This window comes from Scomber japonicus, chromosome 1 (genome assembly GCF_027409825.1).
Source record: "Scomber japonicus isolate fScoJap1 chromosome 1, fScoJap1.pri, whole genome shotgun sequence".
Classification (NCBI taxonomy): Eukaryota; Metazoa; Chordata; class Actinopteri; order Scombriformes; family Scombridae; genus Scomber; species Scomber japonicus.
The window spans coordinates 5,983,415-6,003,161 of NC_070578.1; the positions used below are offsets into that span (position 1 = coordinate 5,983,415).

The following is a 19,747-nucleotide window of genomic DNA, read 5'->3' on the forward strand; positions in this document are numbered from 1 at the left end:
TTGTTTATATTTTCAATTAAACCCCCACCCCCACCCCCTTTCCATGCAGGGCTGGTCCAGGCTTTTGTGGGGCCCAAGTTAGAAGATGCCCCCTTAGCTTAGAATACCTCCTAAAGCACTTAAATGTACACTTGACATATTAGCAATTTATAAACTGTGTTAGGAGTATTGAAATATATTACTCAATTAAGTTTAGCAATCCCATAGTATAAAAATACTCCTTTAAAAGTAGAAGTATTGCAATCTTCAAGCATTAAAAGTATTCATATGTGAAATAGCCTAAATGAGAACTTTAGACTGCACACAGTACATAGTATACAATGCACTGTATACAGTGACTGTAAAAAGTAATCATCTCCAAAAAAATGTTTTGCTTCTATGTTAAATGTAGCACCACTGACTTCAGACAAACAAAATGTTATCTCTACTTGTTTGTGTGTAGATGAGATGACAAAAGTATCTTGAGTCTGAAAAATAACTAGTAGCTATGACTGTAACATAAAAGTTGTGGAGTAAAAGAGTACAAAAGTACAGTATTTCACTCTGAAATGTAATGGAGTGGAAATATGATGTAACATCAAATGGAAATACACAAATAAAATACCTCTAAAGTACAATACCTGAGTGAATGTACTTTGTTGTATTTCATCTTTTTTAATTTAAATTCAATTTTAAATTTAACATTTTTAAATCATTAATATTCTTTTTTCCCTCTAGGATCACTTAAAGTCCTCTGTTGGCCATGAATGGCAGCTTATTTCACTATGACAAATGATTTTTTTTTAAAGAAGTTAAATGTTATTGTGAAATTTTCTGCACTTATTTAAACCTGGGACTGGACAGTCTTAAAGCATGTAGAAGACTTTACCATAGAATTACATTTACCTTTATATTCCAGGCAATAAGGAAAATATTTTCTGAATGATTTACTCAAGTGAAAGTAGAAGAAACACAATGGAAAAGTACTCTATTAAAAGTATAAGCCATGCATGCTCTGCATTCAAATTCAATGACTGCTGAAATACTGGCATGTACACTATGTGACTCAGGGGAAGAACCTATTGTTATAGTTGGACTGCTCCTGCTGCCCAAGGACAAATCTTCAGCTGCCCCCAAACTGTCAGCCACAAACAAAGAGCAATATGAATCTCCAGCACATTCGCTGCAACCCTGCCATCATCCGTCTCCTCTTTCAGTGGGGCAACATTGGTTTCTCCTTTGACTACATGTCATCATAATGTACTTGAACTGTGTCACACGTTTGCCTGCTATGTATAGAGTCTGTTCTCATGGCAGTGAAAACAAATAGTAAATACCCCATGAAGCCCCATCTGCTCTGGATAGGAGGCATTCAATCTCATTGGCAAAATGCAGTAAAACACGTCAGATGTGCAGTTAGATTTTGATCCGACTTTGATCAAACCTTTCTTGTTCTGTCTTGCAGCTCAGCTAGGAATGTAATGCAGATCTACAGCAAGGAGGTGATGGAGTCCAGCAGCTGCCTTGATTTAAGCCAGCAGCCAGGACACTGCAAGCCACTAGACAGCCTAAGAGTGAGTGTTCAGGACAGCGTTTTTGCTGTGGATAAAAACATTCTTGCTCAGAACTGTGAGTACTTCAGAGCATTGTTCCAGTCAGGAATGAGAGAATGCCAGCAGGAAGAGATCAACTTGCAGTGTGTGGGAGCTCTGGGTTTCCTTGTCATGCTGCGGGTCCTGGACGGGGAGCAACCCATGCTGAACAGTGACCAGATTGTAGAGGCGATTGAATGTACAGCTTTTCTCCAGGTGCCAGCTCTAACGAAGCACTTGATCAATATTGTCAATTCTGAAAACTGTTTACTCATGTACCATACAGCTGCTACCTATGGCGTGTGGGAACTCTCTCATAATTCAGCCTTATTCATCAGGGATATATACACTGACCTGAAGGAAGATGTTCACGCCTTACCTAACAAACTGTTACAGTACATTGAGTCTCTTACCCCAAGTACTTACATGGCAGTATCTAGCCATTCACCATCCACTGACCTAGTGCAGGATTTCCAGAGGACAGTCCGCTATTTGGATGAAGAAAACAAAGAATGGAAGGTCTTAACGCATCTACCTGCGAACACTAGCACCACGATGGCAGGCGTGGCCGTCCTTGACAATAAGCTTTACATCATTGGAGGGGTGCACGATGTGAGCAAGAAGGTAGTAGAAACTGGTTTCTGTTACAACCCTGCAACTAATACATGGTCTACAATCACTGGACCCCAGCAGCTACGCTACAACTTCACTCTCATAGGACATGAGGGCTGCCTCTACACCATAGGAGGTGATTACAACAAGAAACCTTTGTCATCTGTGGAAAGGTACAGAGTATCTAATGGAAACTGGGATTTCGTCTCCCACCTCCCCTGCTCTGCCGCTCCAGTGTCATCTGCTGTAGCCATGGGCAGGATCTTTATTTGTGTCTGGAAAGGAAAGGGGGCAACAAATATACACGAATATGTGCCTGAAAAGGACCAGTGGGTTCTGGTCACCACGCTCATCCGCGAACAGAGTTACGGTCTTTATATGGTGGCCCATAAAGATAATTTGTATGTGATGCGCAATGGACCCTGTGATGATTTCTTACTATGTGTGATGGACTGTTTCAACTTGAGTTCGTGCCAGTGGACAGCCCTGTCAGGCCAATACGCAAACAGTAAAGGTTCTCTGTTTACTGCTGTGGTCAGAGGAGACTCTGTGTTCACCCTCAGCAGAAAGGTGACCACAGAGTACACAATTGAGGATTACAAATGGAGATGCAAGCGTGAAATGAAAGGTTTTGGCAGGGTTGGATCCATTTATACATTTCTGATGAGGCTGCCAAAAGCCACCATCTCATTCACGGGAAGGTCTCTGGATGTGACTCAGGGCCAAAACCTTGGAGAACTAGATGTGATGGATAATTCTGATTAATGATAAATTGGATCTTCTTTTGGTAGGTTTGATCATTAATAAAAAGCAGTCTAAAGGTTCAAGAAACATCAGCAGTCATACAATCAGACAGTTCTTAAACAAACTGCCCAGAGAAATGTGTATTAATTGAGAATCCCTGAGTTCTGACATTTTAGCCGTGTGAACTTTCAGTTTTAACTCTAAATAAAGTGGTGTAGATAATCTGGAGAATGTTTACAACCTGTCTCATCTTGTGACTGATTGTGCTTCCTGTCCCATCTGATGTCTTTATAGGAATGTCACATTTCACAGCAATTAGAGTGTTATGGTATAAATGATGGGCAAAGATACAAATATAAGACATAAGTTTTAATAAACCAGATTTTTCCTTCACGTTAACCAAAAGCAAGTCAGTTTCAAGGTTGTTAAACTGAATGAATTACAATATGTTGTATTGATGCTTACCACTACTTTCTCTTTGTGGGAACTAGTCCCTGATGGACACTGCTTCTGTTTTCACAGAAAACAAGCCTTATTTAACAGTTGTTTCCCAGATGAATTCATTCTAGGAAGCCGGGTTAGATAATGCCAAAACACAGGGAAGACAAACTAAATAAATACCAGAAAAAAATAGAATGAAAATTGAAACCTGTAAGGAGCGTTTGTGTCGTGCTGACATGGGTGTAGTTTTAATTCAAGAAGAAACACTGCCATAGTGTAGTTTTGTAATACAACTTTATTGAATCTGACATAATTAGACATACTTAGATCACTTGACACTGTTACACAGCTAATATAAGTTAGAACATAAAAAAGTCTATAATAATAAACACTTTTAGGCAAGTAATGAATAGAATCGTAATAAACAAATAATGGAAAAAAGTTCAATATTAGCACATAATATCCTCCTTTTAATTGCAATTGTATTTATTGGAAAAGCATTTGCTTTAAGAATATACTTTTCCTTTGTAAAGGCCACCATAAATCCTCAGCTATAGTGAAGTGTGTTGAGTATTTTTATCTTAAGTGCCTTATCCACTAGGAATTTCATATTTTCCTACAGTAATAATTATGTAAAATATATCAGGTTGTCATTCAGTTATATGAGTCTTTGTACTGATCTTCCATCATGCCACACGCATCATTAGTTCCTCCAGGGCCCGATCACGGTGGTTTTCATGGACGAGCAGCACTTCTTTGATGGCATTCTGCTGGAAGCCCATCTCATTGAACTGGCTCAGGAGATGAAGAAACTCCCCCGCCTAGAACAAGAACAAGATATAATTATGCTCTTCTGATATGATTTTATTTATTTAGAAATTGTAAAAAATATAACTCAAAGTCTTATTGTCTCTAAGGTTGGTCACTATAGGTGTCTGCATTGCTTTTGTGCACCTCCAAAATAATTTACCTTTGTTTCACAGTTCTGAAACATCTCCAGAGCCTCTTCTACCTGAGCCATATCATAACCCAGCTGACACAGATGGTCACATGCTACCAGGTACCTCAAGATCTGAAAAAAGACATACAAATATTCATGAATATAGGCTGGACTAACACCTTGTGGCAAAAATATGTTTAAAAAAAAACAAAGAAAGCCGTGGTGAAATTAAATGTTCTTTCTGACCAATCAGTACGCCTGAGGGAACCTAATTATAATCCATCCTATTAACACTATTAATACTGACTGTTTGGTTATAGCTCATGTTATCTCCCTGTTGTTATTATTATATATGCCATGTTTTAAGCTTATTAAAAAGGCTAAACCGGTGTATGTTTATCAGACAGGCTTGTGTCTATAGGATTATAGCCTTAACATCTTTAGCCTTTCACACTAATCCACCTTATCCAATGTCTACAAATTGCTTGAATGAATTTGTAGTGTGCTGTAAATTTGAATGATGTTCCACCCATGAGTAGTCAGCCTTTGTCACAAAGCACTTTGAAAGAATATGTATAAGAAACAGCTCCACATTTATGTACTTAGTCATACAACTGCATGGAGATTAACACTGAAAGTTATAGGGACAGATTGCAATACTGATGTGAAATCAGTTTAGGAGTTAAAGAGAGGCTAAAGTTGCCTTTAAGCCATGTCTCTCTGAGATTAATAAACTATGCTGTGACATCAGTGAAGTGAAATACAATATGTGTGAGAGCAGTGTGACCCGAGAAACAGTGTACTAGCCAACATGAGACATTATAATGCTCATTAAGTAATTCATTCTTCATAGTAATTTGCCAGCTGCCAAATCAGCTTTTGTTGCCTGTCGAGGAGGGAAAGGCAAAAAGAGATACCAGTGAAGAATGCAGGCTAACAAGGGCAGATCTGAACTCTAAATCCACTCTCTGACAGACTCAGCTTTGTAAAACCAGTGAACATGACCAATTAGTAAGATAAAAGCACTGAAATTTATCTTAGTCTTATTTATGATTTGATACAATGTCCATCTATATCTCTTATGCTATGCTGTTTTTTCTCATGGTAAAAAAAAAGTCACTTTCGCAATATGCCCTCTTTCCCATCAATCATGTATTTCAGTATTCCGGCTTGTAATTTATTATTAGTTCTAAGTAAGCATTAGGAGATGTTATGGGAAAACACATAATACAAAGCAGGCTGTGGAAACTGTGAGGATCTGAGGTCTATTTTTATAGTGGATTAAAGTGGCTTAGTATAGCCTACAGTATTTTTGTTTCATTGCTAGTTGGCAGATCTTTGGTGCTATTTTTTATGTCAGGAGTCTGCAAGTTATTCTGACTCCATTCTCTGTGATATGAAACACGTACAGAGTGCTGATAAGTTACATGACTACATGTTGCTATGAGTTTTGTCTGTTTACCATCACCATATCTGGACCCACTAAAGAAAGATAGCTAATACAGCCCAGCCCAACTCCTTTCTACCATGCAGGATGAATACCACTCAGTGTGTGGGAGCTAACAATGACTCAGTAAAGTTAAAAAAAAAAGTAAAGTCTGGTGGAAATCACTGCTACCACGTTGTCTGTGGAATACAAACTTAAGCTGTATTTTTACACTTGTAATGGAATTAAGCTAGCAGTTCCCCCGTTTCCAGTCGAGAGCTAAGCTAGGCTAAGTGGGCTTTGTGACTTAAAATAGCACTGAAAACTGTAGTGCTTTTGGGGGTCTAACGCCAACTAATACATCTGACATTTCTGTGTATGGAATTCAGATGAAAATGATATTTCTTCTTTAACGTGACAGCACAGAAAAATGTTTTCAATGCACATCAAACAGAATTATAGCTACAAAGTTTTTGGTCTAAGTGATACAATACGTTCATATTGTGTATTTTTCAGCCTGGCCCATATTGGCCCATCTTTTTGTGTCTAAATAACTAATGGGGACAAGATTTTTGAAATTGGTCCAGTATTGAGTGCTTCAGCTGGCAGCTGCACAACAGGCTACAATGTAATCCTTCTGGTAAATAGAGCCTCATCAATGTACATTCACTAAAAGTTATAGTTTATACCACTGACAGGCTCAGGTTTTTATTGTAAGTGAAAATGACCATATAGGGAAATAAGATATGTTCTATACTTTTCGCTTGATCTGGTCTATTTGTTATTGTGTCTGGCCTCAAGGAGAAGTCTTGTCCTGAAATCTTGTGGGAGTTAGGTGTTGTCACATGTCATGACTTTAAATTTTCTGTAGTCCAACACAGCAAACTTCTCCTAGCACTCCTCTCTCCAACTCTGTCGTGGCTGAATATTAAGTTGATTTTGACAACAATTCAATCCTCATGAGATCTCAGAACAAGACTTCTCCTTGAACAAGACTTGGTGAATCACAATAACAAACAGGCCAGATCACGAAAAGGTAATGAAAAACGCTTTATTTCTCTGTATGGTCTTGTTTATAATGTTATCAAGCACTTATTCTAAGAATCTGAGGCTGTCAGTTACAAAAAAAACACTTTTAGTGGATGTACATTGATGTAGCGCTATTGCCTGAAGTGCTCTTACTCAGTACTGGACCAATTTCAAAATTCTTTGTCCCCATTAATCACTTAGACACAAAGAGATGGGAAAACATGGTCCAGGTTGAAAAGAAAAGAAAATTTCCCTTTAAAGTTTCAATTCTTTGCTAACAGATGTTTAGTAGGTGGAATATCAGGAATAGTTCCCACTGTAAAGCTACAGTAAGCGATTAGAGTCTGCCAACATCTGCTCTCAGATTTCTAACAAGCTTGAGTGAAGGGCAGACAGCAAAAAAAAAAAAAAAAGCTGTCAGGCTTATGTGTCACTAACTGACCTGCTCTGCGGTTTGCCGGCCTGTCTTCTGCAGGGCAATGATGGCAGTGCGGAGGGGATAACCCCTGGCAGTGATTGCCCCAAGCAGCTCTCTCTCCTCTGTGCTCAGAGCTGAGAGGAGTTCTGCTGAGGAGTCGGAACCAGAGGTGGGCAGACCCAGACGTTGTGAGGTCACATGGAGATTTCGACAGGAATCCGGGCTTAGAGACTTCTATAAAAGAACAGACAATAATGAACAAATATGGCCTGAGTGTGTGTGCATCTTAACAGGGAAGAACAAGACGGTGGGGGAAGGGAATGAAAGAGCCAGGGGTAGGCATCCAAATGTAATCTGATTTGGAAATGTTATAACCTTAGCAGCAAGTTTAAGCATGCGAGCCCTGAAATGCAGCTTTGCTGAGAAAGACATTTCCAGAGTACTTTCACGTGCTAATCCTGATGACGCTCTTATAACCTGGTTGGATTCAGGGACCAGACTTTACACAGTCTATTTTTAGAGTGCAGATCCCTGAAAACATTTTGGAAATGTGAGCTGAAAAAAAGAAAGATTGGTAAGATTGATTTGCCCTTCCAACTGAAAGTGTTGACAGTCACAAAAGCCAAAGAATCAAAGAACATTTAAAGACAGAGTTATTGAGCCTTCAAGGTTAACAACTTGACAACTTGAATATGAATAAGGTGAAGCTAGTATTACATTTGCTGTGTTGGCCATACTTTTGATACTATAGTGATCCCTGTCGTTTCCTGGCTTATGTGTGGAAATTTATAGTATGGCTCAGGAGAGGTAATGCCCAGAGCTTTAGACTATATTCATAGTCATCTCCTGAGAAGTGCGGACTATGTATACTGCTGACTCCAGAGCATTAGCCTTCCCTGAGCCATCAATTCTCACTCATGAGGATACATTGCCAACATAACACATGGGCTTTCTTGGTTTAAGCATGGTGACATAATATGAATAAGAGATCTGACATGCTAACAAACATGCTATGGAGCTGATGGGTTTTTTGGGGGTCAAATAATATATATATATAGAGATATAATATAATAATATTTGTTAGTCAAACAAAAATGTGCATAGTTATACAGTGCATCATATTACACTGTGAAATGTTTTTGTGTTGGCTCTGTTCTCCAGCACAATAGATTTTGAAATAAAACAATGCCTATTACATTGAATTGATTAAACCTGCATTTATTTATTTTATGACCACAAGGGGGCAATGCAAATATCATATGACATATGATGGCCATCTGAAGTTGATATGGCTAATCTATTAAACAGCTGTCTACTATTCATATAGCAGACATCAGACAACATTAGCATTTATTTGGAGTAATGTCTGATTACCTGACATATGTAAATCCAATATACACGTTCATTTGAGTTCTGTTTTGGACTTAATTAACTCCTGAGAAAAATATCTGACTAGTCACCATGGCATCACCCATTGGTTTGAGGACTTCTGTTCTGAAGCCTCAAGTTTGCATTTTGACCTTCGCCATCTTGAATTTTTGGAGCCAGAAGTGATCATATTTAGGCAAGAGGGTGGACTCTTGTGCAAGCTTGGTTAGCACCGTGCATTTAATAGTGAATGGTTAACTATGATTATGCTAATGCTCAGATCTCATTTGGCCAGGGCTTGAATGTAATTATAAAAAAGTATAGTGCAGGTTTGGTAATCATAGTACAAAATTATCTTTCATTCTAAAATTTCTTACAGGATTTTATCCCTTACCATATGTGTTGGCTTCTGCTTGTTGTTGCTGGGGAGCCTGTCGATTGTATAGGATCTGGTATTAGGGTTTCTGTGTGGTGATGCGGTCTTTGATTGACTATTTGTTTTGGGATCATTCTTCTTGGACGTCTCCAGTCCTGAGAGGGAACACTGGCGCAGGTTCTTCCTACGCTGGTGTGGCAGGCTACTTAGGCAGGCAGGAGGGTTCAGGAGGTCAGGGACAAAGGCTTTCTGTGCTTTCCTCTGGCTAGGCTGACATAATGGAGCAGAGCGGTCTCCACTCAAGCTGGCTACTGGTTTTACAGGTGTCTTGGCTGTCTGTGCAGCGCAATCTCCTTCATCTTCAGAGTCTGTGACAAACTTGCTGCGCATGACAGAAGCGTTGAGGCTGCGGGATCTTTGTCGAGGATTGGGCTCCCAGAAGTCAGAACTGTGGCGGCTGGCCAGGCGGCTCTGCTGGGGGCTGCTGAACATCATCCAGTAGGGTGGGCAGGATGGTGGCACTCCTGATGTAGAGGAGGAGACCTGAGGTTTTTGCTGGTTGGTGAAACCGTTCTGCAGACCTGTTAGCACCCACTTCTCCAGATTGAATTCATACTGTTACATGGAGAAATAACATGTCAGGTAAATGTACATTATAGTGTCTATCTCCCTCACTAAAGTTCCTAATGAGTCAAAATGTTTATCTTTCTCTTTTCCCCCTCCTCTCTCATTTGGAGCATCACAGTCCATTACATTTTAGCATCGTGTTTAGGTAACTTTTAATGAGAACTGTGTGTAGTGTGTTAGCATGCTAGAAAACTAGCACTAAAGAAGTATAACCTGATGCCCAGCCCATGGGGTGTAGAAGAAGCGTATGATGCATACAGTATATGTGTGAGTTTGTTGGTACAATGTTCCTCAGCAAAAAGGGGGAAAGGTCTATAGGCCCATTATTCTGTAACCCCAATAGTTCGAAATATGTCCAATTAGTTCAAAAAGCCCATTAATCCAGTGGCTCATTATCCCAAAAACAAAAGCCCAATGTTCTAAAAGCCTATTGCTCTGAAAATACACACTATGGAGTTGTTGGAGTTCAGTGACTGCTGGCTCTGTCTATGGTGCTGAATTGATGGGAAGTGGTGGTTAAGGGCTTATGGTAAAGGTTAGTATGCACTAAATATAGCACTAAGCAAGCATTTTGCAAATGGTGCCTTTGCATTTCCAAGTCAAAAAACACAAAGATATTATGGGCAAAAAAACTCCGGGGACAGTGTGTAATGGAGCACTGGGCTTTTGTTTTTAGGATAACATGCTGTTGGACTAATGGGCTTTTGGTCCGATGGGAAGTTAATCAAACTATTGGGGTTTTAGAATAATAAGCTGTCAGACCAAAGGCATGGCACCAACAAAAACTGGAATTTGTTTCACATACAGATACAGTAAAAACATAGATACCTCTGTCTCTTGCAGGATGGTGAGGTAATCAGGGACAATCATTGTCACGTCGTCTTTGACTTCTTGTGAGAGACCCTCTGGCATTTTCAGGGGGACACCCTCCATACTGCTGAACTCACTGACAGAGAGACAAAGAAAATGTGACATTGGTTTCTTCATCTCTTTTTGAAAACCATTTACCAACGCTCCAGTGTCAAAACATGACATAGACACTGACTTTAGATAAACCTGCAGTGCAAACTTTTGTCTGCTTCTTTTGGCAACGAGAGTAATTATAAAATACTATTGATCCATGCTTAATGACGTATGCTGACCAGCTGGTCTACTAGGACAAACTGACCACATATTGGAAATCTAAGTGCTTAAAAAATATTAATAAAGCATACAGTGAAAATTATAACAGCTTTTTCGCCATGTATACCTAATATACCTTGCAGTCCAACAAAGATATAACCAAGGGCCTAGCACACATCGTGTGTCAGGATGCCAAACATGACATAATTTCAGCAAATCTGATAGGAAACCGATCATTGCTGGTAGATCATAAATCTCTACTATTCTAAACCTAACTGACCCAACCAACAAAAACAATGAATGTCATACCCAACACCAGTATAAAACACTTTATACTGTGAAATACAGACACATTTATCTGGCAGTGATAGCAAGGGCTTGAATGTAACAGAAGTTGATTTATATGTAAAAGTCCCACACTACAGTTTAAGACACAACATCTCAAGAAGAGTAAGTGTTGCCTCACCTGCACTGTGAAAGAGTTCATGTGACTAAACAGATAAAGTGAAGAGGCTGTTCGTTCACATACATCATACTATACTAAGTAAATTAACAGTAAGACCAACTTAAATTAGACTTACTTTCCCAGAAATACTCCCCTCTCTTACACCTCTGCCCTTTCTATATGAGGTGAGGTGTTACACAATGAAGAGAGAATCATGTGTAGGTAAAGCGTTAGGGATTAAAACACCATGTTTGCTAAACAACCAGGCGGCATGATGCTTATTTTTCAATCAGGAAGTCAGACTTTATATTTACAGTGAAAGGAATTGATTGAGACATTTCTGGAAAGTCTCAATCAATGATCCAATGGCTGCTGTCCATAGTTGACACATAGCAAGCTGTCACGAAACATGTTGCGCTGTATGACTGCGAGTGAACCATAAGGCAGACACAGACTGGCTCTGTTAAGTCTCCTCCGTCCTCATTGTCCTGTGAAAGCTCATCAGACATTTGCCTCAGTGGTACCAAAACACAACATGATCCCAACAAGCCAGATGGTCCAGGACATACGGGACCAAAGAGACCAGCTGCTTCATAAGCTCGTTGTTTTTTCCAGTGACGTGAGAAAACAGAGAAACAGGTAACACAACATTTCAAGGTGAAATGTGAGTCAATATAGGTTAGAAATTCTTATTCCAAGTAGTTAAAAGACAGCACAAGACTTCATTTAAGAAAACCAACGATTAAAAACACACGTGTCCTGGCAAATAATAAAGGACATTTCTTTACTAGACAATGAAAGGTCCACTATTTTTCAAGCCTGTCTTAAAACAACAGTCTTAAAACAACAGTCAGGGGTCTGCACATGAGTAGTCGAGAGGTTAAAGTGCGTGCTACATAAAGGCAGCATCCCTGGTTTGAATCCATCCAGGGACCTTTTCTTCAGGTCATTCCCCCCTCTCTCTTGCTATTTTCTGTCAACCTCTCTGCCAATACCGCACATACATATAAAGGCAAAAGCCCAAAAATAAATGTATAAAATAAAACAAACATACAGTAGTCTGAGTTAGTCATATCAAGTGGATATCTGACACATTTATAGTCTTTTAACATCAAATTCCCTCTTAGTGTTTCCCTGTTGAGCTGTGGTGGAAGTATAGTCACTAAAAGAGGGACTTTGGCATAAAAACATTGAAACATTTACTTGATTTGATTCATTTGGACATATTAGTTTCAGATAAATGTTTAAATACATTTTTGCACAGAAGGACTGTGGATTGTGTCCTCCATCACTTATGAGCACATTATGAAGGCATTTTCTCATGGTCAGTATGAACAGGAGGAATGATTACAGCAAGAAATGTCTCATTGGAATAGTTTAAAGATACTTGACCGACTCATAACTTTCTGTTGAGACCTTACACAGTATATCAACCTGATATATGATATTACTTGTTGGAATTATCAGTCAATTTACCAAAAGAGTCATGAGCTTGAATAAATAAATAGCATTTTTCTAGTAAAATAACATTTTTAAGGGGGTTTGATTGATGGATGGAATGGTATTAATCATTTTGTATCTATTTTCTTGTGTAGGCTATGCTATTTAAATAGTAAAATAAATTATAGAATTTACCAGAAATGCAAATTATCTCTTCGCCTTTATATATATATAGAGATTTATTTTAAACTGTACATATAATAGTTGCATTATGCATCATTGAATCCAATAATAAAACAACACAATTCATCAGCCTACCTGTGTTTTCTTCTTCACGCTGCGACTCCCTCTCTCCTCTCAGGTGTTTTGTGTGTCTCTGAGGATTTACTGTCTGAACTCTTTGGCTGCTGACAACATTAGAGGAGGTGCCTTAAGGATAGCCACCTGGATCACTAATCTACTGCCATACATTAGCTGCTTTGCTTTCCACGCAAACATTCACTGTAGGGAGCATCAGGGGGGAGTAAACAAAAACAAACAAAAGCCAGACATCACAAAGTAAAGGCCTGTTGTATTAAGTGATTAAGTGGAAGGTCTTGTTAAGGATCTTAGGAACAGTGTCAACATAAACAGTGACGTAAACAGAGGTGGATTATCATGTCTGGGACCTCTATAACATTCTTTCATTATTCCAGTGACATTTTTTTGTGAGCTCTAGTCTAACACTGGCTGGTGCTTTGACCACCACTTTGGTCCGTGACAATTAATCCCACGTATTCTTTTGGTAATATTGTGATTTTATTCCTTCAATACTACCGTCAGGCCAAAATTCCACCCAGTACATAAGAAATCTAAATAGTCTACCAGGCAGATGGTCTTTATACTTGCTGAGCACTTTGAAGCTCCTTGGAGGATAAAACTTTCATTTGGCAGATTATCTTTCACCATCCTCAGGCCAATGTCAACACAGTACAAACCATATCTCCCAATAAAAGTTATACCAAATATACAGAGCTCATAATGGGATAAACACTTTTGATTTTCATAATCCCATGACCATTCCTCTAGTGCCACCCTCAGGACAAACCTATTTCTGTTGGTAGTAGTAAGTAATATCCTGAATACAGTACGTTGTTTAAATCATTTACACTTGGTTTTGTGAGTCTTTTCTTTTGCACAATCTGATTTAAATCTGTCTCATAGTATTCATACACATTTCTCATGTATACAAATGTATAGCATACCTTAGTAATTGAGTATAGTAGTATAGTATAGTATTAAATAATCAAAACTGTTTTCTCAGATTACATTTCTGTTTTAATGCTGGTTAACCCTTTATAGGACACTCATTGAAAGGAAGGGAGGAAGGAAAGAAAGGATGGAGGAAGGAAAGGAAGGAAGGATGGAGGAAAGAAGGAAGGAAGGAAGGTAGGGGGGAGGAAAGAAAGAGGGAGGGAGGGAGGGAGGGAGGGAGGAATGGAAGAAAGAATGAAGGAAAGGAAGAAGAAAGGGGGATGGAGGAAGGAAAGAAGGAGGGAGGGAGGAAGAACAGATGGAAGGAAGGAAAGAAGGAAGGAAGGAGAGAAGGAGGGAGAGAGGAAGGACAGATGGAAGGAAGGGAAGGAAGGGAAGGAAGGAAGGAAGGACGGAGGAAGGAAAGAAGGAAGGGAGGAGAGAAGGAGGGAGAGAGGAAGGACAGATGGAAGGAAGGACGGAGGAAATAAGGAAACGAGGGAGGGAGAAAGGAAAAGAGGAAGGGAAGAAAGAAGGCAGGGAGGAAGGAAAGGAAGGAAGGAAGGAAAGAAGGAAGGAAGGAAAGAAGGAAGGAAGGAAGGAAGGAAGGATATTTTGGGATATTTACTGAAGTTACCAAATATAATTATTTGCCCAATAAAGGGTTAACAATTCCTTTCAAAGTGTTATTCTTTAATTAGAAGTAAAATTAGAATGCCAAACTGTGTCCTGCTCTTTCAGTTATCTGCAAAGATGAGAAAAATGTACATTTAAAACTCACAACATTGTTTAATAAAATGAGTTGTTTTTTTATTTGTGTTTTCATGTTCTGTTCTTTAGATATTTTTCATGACAAAAAACGATCTCTGCAAAAATACATTGTTATCACTGAAATAACTGATAAAACACAGACGATTAAAAACAGAAGACCTGGGAATGGTAATAAAATGTCAAATTAAAGAAAAAAACAAAAGTTAATGTTTTTAGTTTTCCAGAACAAAAACTGCATTTTATTTTGGCAGCATGCAGATGTTAGTTTGGACAGTTGAACATATCATTTTGTGTCCTAAGCCGTTTTCACACGTTAATCATCACATGACATGAACATTCTGGACAGAGTTTGTTCCTCCTCACCATGGTGTCACAGCTTCAGCTGGTCAGTAGTGAGATGGGAGAGAGTGATGATGGATTTCAAATCTTACAATATTTTTACAGCTGTTTTTTTTTCAGTTAATAAGTTAGGAGTAGTTTCATTCTCAGTAGTTAGCAAGACTTGATTAAGTGACTGCCAGAGTGACTTTTATGGGACAACAACAGATGTGTTTTTTATGTAAATGCTCATTTGTATGTTAACCTTAGCAATTAACCACCTATAACTTCATCATTGAATCTGAATGGAAGGTGAAATTACCAAACACCAACTGAACACCTAGGCAAAGTTAAAAATATTAAATAGAAACACCAGACCTTTTCTTGATTCATCATCATCCTCATCCTCAATAAGTCACTTTCTTCAGCAGTCCATCTGTAATGTTCTCTTGGAGCGCTGTTCACTGTCATAAGAACAACAGATGTGACACATTCAAGTTTTCTTTGTCAGTTACATCTCAACAGTACACACAGTCAGTCAGATGCCGTCACACTCGGTGTCGGCGCTGAGCAGAGCCGAGGCCCAGGCCTGGTCTGACGGGGCGTCTGGCAGGACCCAGTTCTGAGGAACGGCGGTACCGTCGGGATGATCCGCTCCCACCAGGAACACGTCCCACTCTCTCCTGAAAGAAAGGATATATCATGCTTTAGTCCATTTCAGCAGCTTGGAATAATGGAAGTAGAGGTGTACATTTATTTCTGCTACAATGTCATTCTCCATGCTACCAGCAGAGAGCAGCAAAGTAACATCAACACTAACACACTGCTTTATGAATGCTCCCTTTTTTTCATCTGTCATTTTTTGATGGAACATGGTCTCAATATTTGTAATATGGGGGCCAAAAACAGACACAGAAAATATATTTTAAAGATTAATAAATATGTATGATTACTTATTACACATCTTATTCTTTTCATATTCACTGTTTCTACCTGTATATATTTCAATACTTTGCTGAACAAATGGAGAAATAAATGAACTATATAAAAGGTTTTTACATTTTTCTGATAACTTACTACAGTTTTCAATTATTTCCATATTTGATTTTCCTGTTTATGTGTTTCAAGTATTTTATTTCTACATTTATGTTTTTTATTTCAGTTATTTATTTCTAATAGATAAATGTGTAAACGTTAATGTGGAAATAAATGTGTAAAAATGTAGAGAAACATTCATAAATATGATGAATGAATAAATAGAGATATACATTAATGCAAAACAAATAAATAATCTATTTAATTAATTACTTATTTTTGCTTTACGGTGCACATTTATTTATTTCTTGTGTTGCTCCTTCTTTGGGCTCTGACATTTTTATATGTGCTGAGCAAAGTTATTACTCTTATTCAGGGTATTATTATTATTATTCTGACTCATTTTGCTGTTATGCAACAGAGAATGAAGCAGAAGACAAACCTTATTTGTACTAAAGAGTGCATTGAGCGCTCAGCCTGGGTGTAGTATTCTCTGAAGGGCTGCAGGATTGGATTAGCAGGAATATCATCTGGGAAAAAAATAGGAAAAACAAATAACCATCAATATTATATCTATAATTTGAATTACCCACAAGACAACTGACACAAATATACAAAAGAAACCTTGTGTGAATTAATTAAAACTATTTCTAGGCAGTTACCTCCAAACAGCATGCCGTCCACTTTGTGTTTCCTCTGCAGCTGCCTCTCTCTCTCCTTCTTTAGTTTCTTCTCCAGGTCTCTCCTCCGCTCCTCCTCCTGCTCTCCTTCCAGCATCACCATCAGAGCTTTCTCCTCTGTTGAGTAAACTGCCGTCCTCTTCTTCATCACAGACCTCAGCTTCTCCAGCCGGCTGCCGAACGCCTCGTCAGATTCTTGGTCGGTGAAGATACCTGCGACACGCGCAAATGGGTCAAAGTGATTCTTGGGCTCACCTCATAGAAGCGGAGAAACTGGAAGGATGGCATTTGTATACAGCGTGAAAACAACTAATTCTCACCTTTCCTGGACGCTGCCTCTTTCCTCAGTTTGCGTAACTTCTCTAGAGATCTGAGGATGTCCTGCATTCTCTTCACGTCCGCCTGCTTCTTTCGTACCTCACACAGAACAGAGTCTGCAGCCAGCTTCAGCTCCTGCTCCTGGTAGACAGAAATAGAGAGAGAGAAAGTTATTGTGGCTCACAGTTACCATTTTTACAAGAAATTAGCCATAATTTGTCACAGCATGAGATGAGAGTTATAGGATTATGTGTGGAGGGAACATTAAGCTCCAACAATGAATTGATTAATCACCAATTACTTTTATTTATTGTTTTGAGTCTTTTTGAGAAAAAAAAGGCACATTTCCTGATTCCAGCTGCTCAAATGCCAATATGTTTGTATGTCTTTAGTCCTCTATGACAGTTTAAGTCTGAATATGTCTCAGCATGAATAGTAATGCTGTTCCTTATCTGCTCAGTGTACAGACAGCCATGTATTCTGCTTTATAAAGTGATAATATGTGAGATATGTTTGCTTTTCGGCTTCTTCTGCCCCCCAAAAAGATGTACCTTTCAAATCTAAGCACTTACCTTCTTCCTCTCCTCTACTTCATGTATCTTCTTCATCCTCCATTTATCTATAGTAGCCTCTTTCTCTGCCATGCGTGCCTCTCTCTCCTTTTCCTCCATTTCCAGCAGCTTCCTGGCCCTCAGTCTGCGGGCCCTCCTCTTAGCAATACGAGACAATTTCTCTTTAAAGCTACTTATATACTGTTTGTCGCTAAGCGCTTTCAGTTTCTCTTGTAGCTCTGTTTTGACATTTAAAGCCAATCTGTAAGAGTCGGTCCAGGCCGAGTCATTCTCCAGGTTGTGTTTGAGGCTCTCGCAGGTGTGTGTGAGCTGAGAGAGGAGCTGAGCTGCATTGGACACAGTCTTTCTCAGCTCAGGAACACACAGCTGTTGTTGTGGCTTCTGCTTCTGTGGGATCTTGGAGGATTTGCCTCTGTTTTGTAGGAATTGTTTGACCCACTGTTCATCCTGCTTCTTCTTCAGAGATGATTCATCTTGCAGATGTTTAGCAGTCCCTACACTCCTGTCAGTGTCTCTAACCGGAGGAGGAAAAGAGCTGTGGCTGAACACACCTCCTCTGGCTCTATCAGGGAAATGTTGATACTCCTGCTGCTGATTTTGAGCTGATTCTGCAGCTGAGTGGTAGTCATACTGGTGAGTTTGTGGAGCAGGTGAGAAAGGCTGGTTAAATGAATGGAAAGCTGCTCCCGGGCTGTTGTATGCGTTACCCGGGTTGTGAGGGGGGATGCCAGGGAAGTGACAGCCGAGAGGAGGCGGTGGGACGGAGGGGTCGAAACCGTATGGAGGTGCCATGGGAGGAGGTACGAACCCCCCAACGCTTGGAGACGGAGGAGGAGGAGGAAAATTACACCTGAAACCGAAGGCGTGTCCGTCATATCCCTGCGCAGCTTCTCTGCCGGCGGTGTACGCTGTGTCCATGTAGCCGCCATGATACTCAGGAGGCGGCTGAGTTCCTGGCGGGCCGTGGTGATACGTGTTGTCCATTTTTATGCGCTCAATGTACAGAAAACACTCGTTAAATTACCTTGTCGCATGCCGCCTATTCATAGCAGAAGCCATGTTCATGTGACGTCGTTATTACTTCTTCTTGTTCTCCTTCGCGGCAGCTTTGAGTCATTCAATAAGTTACTGCCAAACGACTGGTAGTGGCTGGAGGTGGTACTGCAGCTCATGACTTCTGTAACAAAGGGTCATGACTGTGTTGTTGCATGTTATACTGTCAAAATAGGTAATACATACTGTATATCAGAAGTATTTGAGTTTGTTATTTAAATCAGTTTATTTAAGCAAGATAATCCACTCAGTAGCAGCACCGCTACTCCAGGAACTACAGTAAAAACACGAGTACATCAATGTAAAAGTACTCCATTACAGGTAAAGGTATACTACAACAGTAAAAGTACTGCAGTATTATGAGTGATGTAGTATGCAGTATTACAGTAAAAGTACTGCAGTATTATAGTGATGTAGTATGTAGTATTACAGTAAAAGTAGTGATATATTATATATATGACATCATTAGATTATTAATAGTGAAGCATCAGTGTTAGAGCAGCATGTTACTATTGTAGCTGCTGGAGGTGGAGCTAGTTTATACTACTTTATATACAGTTAGCTAGTTTACACTACTTTATATACAGTTAGCTAGTTTACACTACTTTATATACAGTTAGCGAGTTTACACTACTTTATATACAGTTAGCTAGTTTACACTACTTTATATACAGTTAGCTAGTTTATACTACTTTATATACAGTTAGCTAGTTTACACTACTAGCTAGTTTACACAGTTAGCTAGTTTAGTCCAGTGGCTCCCAACCTAGGGTCCAAAGGGTCAGCAGATAAATGTGAGGGGTGGTGAGATGATTAATGGGAGAGGAGAGAAGAAAAAACAAAGTTCTTATGGTGTATTTGATTGAGCACTCGTTGCTCTGCTTTGTTCGACTGTTGTGTGATGCTCATGTTTTGATTGCTCATGTCTGTAGAGTGTATTGAGTGGCCTCAGTAAACAGCAGAGGTAAACATTCAACCTCGCCTCCAACCGTCATAAGTGTACCCACCCTGCACAGTATAACCACAACAGCTCTGATACACAAATGTGTTTTTTGGACTTTTTCTCTAATCTTTGATTTTTGCTTAATTATGTGAGAAGTTTAGAGGAAAAAATCAGTATTTGGTGGAGCTGTTAACAACTCATAGACATCTGAAATGTGAGCCGACTACACACTGCTTTTTGGTTTCATCTTTAACAATGTGTTGTA

General features: G+C 39.3%; 3 protein-coding genes across 3 annotated transcripts; 1 reads left to right on the top strand and 2 right to left on the bottom strand.

Moving 5' to 3' along the window:
* Positions 1–1,460: 1,460 nt before the first annotated feature.
* On the top strand, positions 1,461–3,020 carry kbtbd13a (kelch repeat and BTB domain containing 13a). The gene has a single exon (XM_053330954.1). The coding sequence runs from the start codon at positions 1,461–1,463 to the stop codon at positions 2,946–2,948; it is 1,488 nt and encodes a 495-aa protein (XP_053186929.1). The 3' UTR covers positions 2,949–3,020.
* Positions 3,021–3,986: 966 nt separating this feature from the next.
* Positions 3,987–10,485, bottom strand: ubap1lb (ubiquitin associated protein 1-like b). The gene is made up of 5 exons (XM_053321776.1): positions 10,381–10,485; positions 8,944–9,540; positions 7,206–7,415; positions 4,339–4,440; positions 3,987–4,189 (listed from the first exon to the last, which is right to left on the bottom strand). The coding sequence occupies exons 1-5, from the start codon at positions 10,483–10,485 to the stop codon at positions 4,055–4,057; spliced, it is 1,149 nt and encodes a 382-aa protein (XP_053177751.1). The 3' UTR covers positions 3,987–4,054.
* A 4,829-nt stretch (positions 10,486–15,314) lies between these two features.
* On the bottom strand, positions 15,315–18,552 carry pdcd7 (programmed cell death 7). Its single transcript, XM_053319603.1, has 5 exons — positions 17,487–18,552; positions 16,917–17,055; positions 16,579–16,809; positions 16,359–16,446; positions 15,315–15,564 (listed from the first exon to the last, which is right to left on the bottom strand). Exons 1-5 carry the CDS (start codon positions 18,468–18,470, stop codon positions 15,420–15,422), a joined length of 1,587 nt encoding a protein of 528 aa, XP_053175578.1. The 5' UTR covers positions 18,471–18,552; the 3' UTR covers positions 15,315–15,419.
* Positions 18,553–19,747: the final 1,195 nt, after the last annotated feature.

Coding starts and splice junctions, on each gene's coding strand:
- kbtbd13a (XM_053330954.1), top strand. CDS start 1,461: ATGCAGATCTACAGCAAGGAGGTGATGGAGTCCAGCAGCTGCCTTGAT.
- ubap1lb (XM_053321776.1), bottom strand. CDS start 10,485: ATGGAGGGTGTCCCCCTGAAAATGCCAGAGGGTCTCTCACAAGAAGTC. Junction 9,541..10,380: donor CCATCCTGCAAGAGACAGAG/GTATCTATGTTT, acceptor TCCATGTAACAG/TATGAATTCAATCTGGAGAA. Junction 4,441..7,205: donor GCCGGCAAACCGCAGAGCAG/GTCAGTTAGTGA, acceptor GTCTTTTTTCAG/ATCTTGAGGTACCTGGTAGC.
- pdcd7 (XM_053319603.1), bottom strand. CDS start 18,470: ATGGACAACACGTATCACCACGGCCCGCCAGGAACTCAGCCGCCTCCT. Junction 16,447..16,578: donor GGACGGCATGCTGTTTGGAG/GTAACTGCCTAG, acceptor TTTTTTTCCCAG/ATGATATTCCTGCTAATCCA. Junction 15,565..16,358: donor CACTCTTTAGTACAAATAAG/GTTTGTCTTCTG, acceptor CCTTTCTTTCAG/GAGAGAGTGGGACGTGTTCC.